General features: G+C 39.0%; 1 protein-coding gene across 5 annotated transcripts in view; it reads right to left on the bottom strand.

Annotated features, from left to right (window-relative positions):
• Window positions 1-1160: 1160 nt before the first annotated feature.
• The window catches only part of USP47 (ubiquitin specific peptidase 47), a 95071-nt gene continuing 86904 nt past the window's right edge, over window positions 1161-9327 (bottom strand). For 4 of the 5 annotated variants that reach the window (XM_038405149.2, XM_038405151.2, XM_043516717.1 and 1 more), the window contains 4 exons: window positions 7303-7433; window positions 5313-5360; window positions 5085-5215; window positions 1161-2619 (listed from right to left, as the gene is read on the bottom strand). In XM_038405149.2, the coding sequence (XP_038261077.1) occupies window positions 2445-2619; window positions 5085-5215; window positions 5313-5360; window positions 7303-7433 (485 nt within the window). In that variant the 3' untranslated portion in view covers window positions 1161-2444. Of the gene's footprint in view, window positions 2620-5084; window positions 5216-5312; window positions 5361-7302; window positions 7434-9327 lie in introns of those variants that run through there. The other variant, XM_043516718.1, reaches the window with a different exon arrangement.

Below are 9327 nucleotides of genomic sequence, written 5' to 3'. Positions count from 1 at the left end.
TTAAGCTCTCCAGGCTTAAACTTTCCTCTGAAGCATCTTCTGAGCATGAAGGTGCTCCAAACAGTTGTACTTAAGATTTTCCCCTTCCCTAAAAACTAGTGTAACTAAAATCTTTCTTTTATCCTACTTTTTCTCTCTCCCACTCCTAGTTTTCCCTTAGCAACTGCTATGCCCAAGTGCCTAACAGCATAAAGAAAATGTCATGATCTAGAATAAAAAAAAAAAAATGTACCTAACAATTTCCTTTACTGGAACAACTTGTATCCTAGTCCTCCCAACCATAAGGCCTTCAGTGCTTCTGTGACAGCCTCAGAGCATGTCTACACTGCAACTAAACGCCCGCGGCTGGGCCATGTCAAAACTGACTTGGGCTTGTGCTGCTCGGGCTGTAAAATTGCAATGCACTTTGTGGGGTCCCAGACCTCAGGCTCCATCCTAAGCCCAAACATTTACACCATGATTTTACAGCCCTGCAACCTCTGTCAGCTGACATGGGCCAGCCACAGGCGTTTAACTGCAGTGCAGACATACTTCTACATGTCTACATATATAGAGCTGATACATTATAATAGTCATTCCAGCAGCCAAAGATGTCAGCATGCTAAGGTATTCCGACAATGCTCCCTTTCTTCCCACACCCTTGCCACCTAAGTTATGGACTGTAGGGCATGAAGCCATAATGAAGGCTCTATACCACGCAGGTATTCCCCACCCCATAGGGTGAATCCTCAGGGGGATACAGTTCTACTGACTTTGTCTGTTTTGTGTCACTGGACAGATCTGAGCCCTTAGTATCCCTTTACATCTTTGGAAGTCAAGATGGAAAGAAATAGCCAAACTCCACAGCCCAAGAGACAAGTCTGTGCTGCCTCTGGTATTTGCAGGGGGGGGGAAGGAGTCACAACCTAAAATTCTGCATTGGGGAAAGAATTCATTTCCAGAAAGGAAGTTATTAGTTAACAAATCTTCTATTATGAACATAAGTACATTAGACCAGAATACCCTGCATGAACACTCTCCTTGATACTATGTATTTGTACCTTAAAATTCAGAGACTGCCTTTGAAAAGTGATTCTATAGGTTTACATGAAGCAATTCTATAAGTTCTTTCCAGGTTAAAAAAAATCCAATGGAGTTTAAATGATTAAAATAACACAACAGAATGAACAGATGTTTTATTGGCATGTTCATTGTTGTAAACAGCATCAGGCATGAAAAAGTTTACCAAAACCTTTATTGATTGTTATAAATTAGTTAATATTTCCAATTCTACACAGTTTTTGTTCTCAATTGATCTTTATGTGGTGAAGCAAAAACCTGCTGTTTCTAGAATTTGCAATGAAATCATGTTGACTGCATCAGTCTGCACCACAAACTGAACTACCAGCAAGTTTATACTGTGAGGTGTTAGACGTTGCCCAAACTACAAAGAACTATGAATCAACTCCAGGAAAAAATTAAAGTGTGACTTTCAATAGGACTAGAAAATGCAAACCTGTAATAAAGTCTTCAAAAACAAAATGTACAAAAATAAGTAGCAGAACAAAAAAACAACCAAAAACCTCATCAACAAAGGGAAATGCAACCCTAAAGTACCCAGCATTGCCAAACATAAAATGAATACAAATTTAAATAGGCAACTATACTTTCAAATGTACACAACAAATATTGATATGTGAAAAGAAATACTATGGTAAGTAGCTGAACTATAGTTCTGCTAACTGGATAGGGAAGATTTTATTTACACATTGAATGCAATATAGTAAAGTTGCTCTTCTGCTTCCATAAGCTATTTCAAGAGTTACCTTACAATACTTGAGCAAAATGAGACAAGACCTCTTGGTAACTTTAGAAAGGTACCTGTTTTAGACCATCTGTTTTAAGGAAGAATAGTCCAAGGATTCTTCTAAAACTTTACACCACAACTTTTAGAGCTGGCTTTTGAAAATGTCATTACATCTTCACCCCATTTTTGCTGCTTTTCAAAAGCCAATGTGTTACATTTACTTCCAAACCTTCAATGAGGTAATGTGTGTATCATTGAAACAAACAAAAGAATTCATTCATGGCCTTTGCACAGCTTTTATTATTATGCAAGGAGTATCCTGTTTGATGCTAGTTTTACTAGCTATTATGTGCACATTATCCTCAATCATTTCCCTCTCCCTCCCCATTTTTTTTTCTATTCATTTTTTTTTTATTTGCACATCCCTTTAGCTTTACAGTACATTTGACGATAGTGCACAACATGATTCAAAGTCAAACAGTGACCCAACTGGGCACTGAGCTTCTGATTGGTAAACTGCAGCCCAATCAGTGCTGGTGTCATTGCTTTACACCTAATGAGTGTCCTGCCATAATGGCACTACACAGTAGTAGTGAACTTTTTTTTTTATTATTATTTAAAACAAAAAAATTCCCCAAGGGAAATGTTATAGTAAATGTCAGTCTTGAGTTGACTCTTTATTTGGGGCACCGTCCAGATAAATTTTTAGTGCTTTTTCTTTACGAGGGGAGTAGGTTATGCGGTGTCCAGTTTTCTGGAGTCTGCTGCTTTCTTTTTTCATTAGTTCATTTCTCTGTTCATCTGTCAATTCAATTAATTCTTCAGTTTTATCCCTAAAATAAAAATAAAACTATAGATTAAAAATCAGCTATAATAAAATTACAAAGTTATACAAGTGAGGGGGTCTCATTGGATCAAAAGAGCCTGCTAGTCTTTTCATACCATATATCATCATAAGGTATCTCACAAAACACAGGTTCTCTCTCTCAGGTCTTTAACCTTTCTCCATTTTAAGTCTCCTCTGTGCAAAGCATAGTGTTTTCTGAGACACTCAGAATTAAACATAACAGACCCAATATAAGGAAACAAGAGAAAGAACCAAAGAACAAGACACTAGATTTCTCTAAAATTTTGCTAAATTGGCTACAAAAAGAAATACTGAGGTAACAAATTGAGAAGGGAAGGTGGGAATATAATTTGCCAAGAGGTATCGGCTTTCAAGTCAAGGAGTGGTTCTACAGCTATCGAAGGAGACAATTAAATTTTAATTCAATGAACCTTTTAGTTTCAATGCGTCACTTTAGCAGCGTGGATAACAGCAGTGTGGAACAATCAGAGAGCCTTGGAATTCCTAGAAAGTTGAAACATGAAGCATGTCTACACTACAATCTTAAATCAACCTATGTTAGTTTGCCTTATAGTCATTGCAGTAATTACTGCGGTGGCTGATGTCCACACTACCCTCCTTCTGTTAGTGATGCATGACCTCACCAGGAGCACTTCCACTGACTGAAGAGGGACTGAGGGCGTGGGGGCTGAGAGCCCAAGCTCTCAGCGCCATGCAACTCCCTGCTGGGAGTTCAGCTGCCCCCCAGGCTTCTCATCTTCCCACTCCCAGTTGGGAGCAGAAGGAAGCCACCTGGGGCTTCTTGCCTTCCATGGGGAGATCTGCACCTTGAGTCCTATATACAGATACTATCTCACCCTCACTACACCAACATAAGCCCTATGATTCTCATGGAGGGAGAGTTATGTTGGTGCAAAGGGCAGGTATATCAGCCAGGAGCAAGGCTGTAAAGTAAACACTGACAGAGTTAGGTCAAATATAAGCTGCCTTACGTCAACCTATGTAGTGTCAACCAAGCCTTATAGTAAGCCAGTTTTCCGAGTTCACTTCAAAGCTCCTCTTCAACAAGCCTCCCACTGCCCCACTCTACCCCTGCCTGGCAACACAGCTTCCTCCTATTCAGATGCCATTCTACTCTTTAGCCAGTCAGCACAGCAGCAGCTTTTGACTATAAACCAGTCAACCGCTCCACGGAACACACAAACCCCTATCTCCTCTTTTATTTCTGGCTCTTCCTCAAGTCCACCACACTACTCACCTCCCTCTTTTTCTCTGCTATCCCCAGATCCCAAATTGATGAAAAAATTTAACAGTGGGCTGAAGTCCCATGTTCCAAATTAATTTGTTCAGGATAAAATATATCCAATTAGGAACCTGTTTACTGTTCTATATAATGGCGCAGCCTTCATATTATCCCTTAATTCAAAAACTTTGTTCAAGTAACTTCAGACTACAGAATAAACTGAAGATTTTATGAGGTGGTAACTGCATTCTGAGCTAACCGAATTACAAGGCCAAAAGAACACCCTCAAATTATTTTAGTACTGTTTGTCTAACAATTTTTTTTCCCTTTTGTCAGGCAGATGAAAAAACGAGTCATTTTAGATGACCATGTGAATGGCACAGAGAGTAACTAGAAACAGACAAACAACAAAAATTGGAATCGCTGTGGCCTAGCAATTTAGGAATTAGTTGTAGAGCCCATTTCTGAGGGCTTCAGTGGTGCTTATGCCTTGTGCTGGCCCCCTGCACAGAAGTCAGTTTCACCCTTTGGGAATTTAAAATATGGAAAACAATTTCACAGAAAATATAATTCAGTTTTAAGATATGGATGTGTTGTGCACAAAAAGTACTTACGCTTGCCAGACAGGTTGCAATGGCCCTGAATAAGCAGTTAGGTCAATATTTTTCAAACTAGTACTACTAGGGAAGAAAAGCTTCCACTTAATACATGATCTCTTAGAATGTCTTCCAATTTCACATGTTTATCAGGGTGTCAACATATACTATATAGGAAGGTCAATTCAATAACGTCACAGCAAAAATGCCTTAAAACAAGATTATCTACTTTATTTTCATAACTGCTTAATGTAAAATATTAAGCAAATGCTACATAATTCAATATAACGGGTGAAATCTTGGCTACAATGAAGTCAATGCCAAAACTTCTGAAATCCACACTTATTTCCAAGCATAATGCTTACTATTTATTTAGCACATATTAGTAAAATAAAATTAAGGTCTAACACGAATTTATAACTGAAGTGTCTCAAAAAAATCAAAGTTATGCTTGATTTTCTATTTTCAGCTCCCATTGTGGATATTTTTCTTCTTCAAAACAGCAGCAGAATTTTCAGCATGAACTGTTTTTCAGGCTTCTGTTGGTTGTTAGAACCTTATTTATACATAGAGTATTTGTTGATGATCATTATACTACAATAAAATATATACCTATAAAATATTACTGCGCCATCGTCACAAATGTAGAGAGGCCAGACATTCAACGTAGACACTTTAGGATTCCAGTCCAAGTCCTGGTGGATCTCTAGTACTGAAATATCACAAGGAAATGTGCCTCTCCCCTGGAAAGAAGCAATTTAGTGAATAAATCGTCCAAACGGCATAACGATATATGCACCTCCAAATCAATATCTACAATTTAGACGTAACACTACTTACCTTAGCAAATTCTATATATTCCAAGGGTATTCCACTTATTTCACTAAGCTGTAAAACAAACATTTTCAATGCATTAATTTCTTTCAGTGAGGTAGAGAGTTTCATGCCAATATATCATACAGTGAAGCATATGAACATCAGTAAGTCTTCGTCAAATTATAAAGGCCAGTAAGAAATTCAGACACAGACACAAAAATGAATTCAAAACTGCAGGAAAAGATGCCTATTTCAATTTATCAATATTCCATATTTCACAATTCTTCTTTAAGCAGTGGTTATCCCAAGGAAATAGCTGATGCTTTTTAGTGCAATTAAGTTGGTACATGACAGGGGAGTCACAAATGACACTTCTGTGAGACCCTTATATAATATCAAATTTCCAACAGCGTGGTGGAGAGAGAAAAAAATTCAACAGAAACATAGTTAATGTGAGGTCCAAGATGCAAAGTGATTGCAGGCTTCATATTACATCTTTGGCTCCAGAGTTGGTTCTCAATATTACAAACCATTTTATTTATACAACTTAATGTGTGTATCAATACAAATAAACAAAAAACCTGACAAAAGCTGAAGAACTGATGAATCGTATCATCTGCACCATCCACCAATTAACTTCTGCTAAAATAAAAAAACTGACTGAAAAATCTGTCTTGTACCACATTTTAAATATCAAATTTAAGATTTTGCATAGTGCACATGGGAACAAGTTCAAGAGATGAGGCCATAAAAACCATGGGGCCAACTGCTCCCTAGAGATTAACTCTGAAGGCATGCAGCAAGAGCAACCAACCACAGATTTTGTGACACTATGTGAAAAAGGCAGTCTTGGAGATGGTAGGATCCATTGCCATTAGGGGATTCATTATCATTAGTAACTTGATTTGCACCCAGGAAGACAGTACATAGCTTGGCATATAAGCATTACAAGCTCATGACTGACTACCACACTTAACAAGGAGGCCAATGCATTTTGTGTTAGATGAAGACAATGTGTGTTCAGTCATGAGAAAACTGAATTTCTGATGTGACAAAGTGGGGATTTTCCCTTGTTATGTTGTATGTGAACCTATGCGAGTTTTACTGTTTTGCATGAATACTGTGTGCACCTCAGTTTCCCTGCGTGCTGCACTAATACCTCAATGGTGGGAATAGGGGTGTGTGACTTTGGCTGAGACCTCTGGGGCAGGTGAGGCTGCTCCAGCTGTCTGCACATATGCTATGACCAGTACCCTTCGTAACCCAAGATACAGAAGGGGGATGCAACCAGGTGACAACCAAGTGACTCTGCCTGGGAAGCGAGACAAAGAGAAGGAGGAGCAGCAACAAGCTGGCAGTTTGCTTGAGGGGATTGGAGGAGTGGGAGCCTAGGGCTTCTGGCCCAGGACGGACTTGGATGAAAGTCACTGATTTCTGTGCCAACAAGTTTTGTTCTACGCTGTGTTCCTGTCAAATAATAAACCTTCCGTTTTACTGGCTGGCTGAGACTCACATGTCTGATTGCGAAGTTGGGGTGCAGGGCCCTCTGGCTTCCACAGGAACCCCACCTGGGCAAACTCACTGCAAGACATGCACTGTGTTGGAAGGGCATGCTGAATGCTCAGAGGTCAGATTCACGAAGGTTGAAGCTGTGTAAGCTTCTTGCCCCGTTGACAGTATGCTCAGAGAGAGGAGACATGCTCCCCCAGAGTCCTGACTGGCTTCACATAGAGTAGTTCCAGAAAATTACCTGGTAACTCTGTGACACTCAACATCAAGGAGTTATATATGGTAAGAAACCCTAACCCTTAGCTACTACTGGGATCTCAGTTGGTATCCACATGCAAGATAGTCTTTTGCCACTTGCAGCTGACCAGGGATTTGTAACTAAGATGCAATCATTGCAATTAAACTGCATCAAATCCCTGCGTTCATGCTGTTATTCAGAATTAAAGTGGCCTTAATTTACTTTGAAATTATGCTTGAATACAGTTTACTACTAAAATCAATTCACCTTCTCTTTTAATTCATCAACACTGCTGCTTTCCAGAACTACTTCCTGGAAGGAATCAAGCTTCATCTCTGATGGCCTCCATCGTCTTGATAGAACAGCAAGCTGTGACATAGATTTCATCTTTTCTGCCTCTGCAAAAAGAGATGGAATATTCTGAGATCTTCATAGGTTTTTATTCCATCTACAATGAGGAACTGAACATATATTATATGCACACACAAACATGGGAGCGTGCTGAGTGAATTATAGCTTATATATTCCATACGAAAAGGTTAAAGCTATCAAAGGTTGCAAAGTGAAGCACTTAGTCAGGAAATTGCAATGTTAATATGCCTGGATAATCTTCTCTGCACCCCTTTGCACATAAACACACTGCACAGTGACTTTTCCACAGAATTCCAACCTCATTTAATGCTCAAGATAGATAGTGCTCATTGAACAAGACAGCAGTTCTATATTTCCTTTTCTAGCTACAGAATGTGACCCTATGCCTCATTCTCGGCATACCATCCAAGCCTTTCACTAAGGTAACATTTTCTCTGTATAGGCTTTTCTACAGCACTAATCAATAGAATACGTAAGTGCCTCAAAAAACATTAATGAATTTTTTCTCAAAACATCATGAAGTATCACACTCATTTTAACAGATATTGAGCAGAGAGACAGAGTAAGTGACTTAACATGGTCAAACAATAAGGCTACATCTACACTACAGTCGGGATCGACACTCTAAGATTGATCCACCGGCCGTCGATTTAGCAGGTCTAGTGAAGACCCGCCAAAATCGACAGCAGAGTGCTCTTCAGTCAACCCTTGTACCCCCGATGACAAGAGTAAAGTAAGTTGATGGGAGAGTTTCTCCCGTCGACCCTCCGCGGTGTAGACCCCCACGGTAACTCGACCTAAGGTATGTTGACTCCAGCTACGTTATTCAGACCAACAGATTAATTCACGACAAAATTCTGTCTCATTCTGTTTCCAAATACCTAAACTCAATAAAGCAATGGAATGGAGAAAAAAAAATGTAATCATATAATAAAAGTAGGGCTGTCAAGAGATTAAACAAATTGCGATTAAACAAACCGATTAATCGCACTGTTAAATAATACTACAATGCCATTTATTTAAATTTTTGGAGGTTTTCTACATTTTCAAATATATTAATTTCAATTGTAACAGAATAAAAAATTGTACAGTGCTCACTTTATATTTATGTCGGATTACAAATATTTGCACTGTAAAAAACAAAAAAAATAGTATTTTTCAATTCACCTAATGCAAGTACTGTAGTGCAATCTCCATCATGAAAGTTCAACTTACAAACCTAGAATTACGTACAAAAAATTGCATTCAAAAATAAAACAATGTAAAACTTTGGAGCCTACAAGTCCATTCAGTCGTATTGCTTGTTCAGACACTTGCTCAGATAAACAAGTTTGTTTACATTTGCAGGAGATAATGCTGCCCGCATCTTGTTTACCATGTCATCTGAAAGTGAGAACGGGCGTTTGCATAGCACTGTTGTAACCAGCGTCGCAAGGTATTTATGTGCGAGATGCCCTAAAGAGTCACAAATCCCTTCATACTTCAACCACTATTCCAGAGGACATGCATCCATACTGATGTCAGGTTCTGCTCTATAACAATCCAAAGCAGTGCGGACCGACGCATGTTCATTTTCATCCTCCAAGTCCAATGCCACCAGCAGAAGGTTAATTTTCTTTTTTGATGGTTTGGGTTCTGTAGTTTCGGAATGTTGCTCTTTTAAGACTTAAGATATGCTCCACATCTCATCCCTCTCAGATTTTGGAAGGCACTTCAGATTTTTAAACCATGGGTCGAGTGCCGTAACTATCCTTAGAAATCTCATATTGGTGCTTTCTTTGCGTTTTGTCAAAGCTGCAGTGAAAGTGTTCTTAAAACAAACGTGCTGAGTCATCATCCGAGACTACTATAACGTGAAATATATGGCAAAATGCAGGTAAAACAGAACCAGAGACATACAATTCTTCCCCAAGGAGTTCA

Source organism: Dermochelys coriacea, chromosome 6 (assembly GCF_009764565.3).
Source record: "Dermochelys coriacea isolate rDerCor1 chromosome 6, rDerCor1.pri.v4, whole genome shotgun sequence".
Lineage (NCBI taxonomy): Eukaryota > Metazoa > Chordata > Testudines > Dermochelyidae > Dermochelys > Dermochelys coriacea.
The sequence above is the reverse complement of the archived record's forward strand: the minus strand, read 5'-3'. Positions and strand labels throughout refer to the sequence as shown.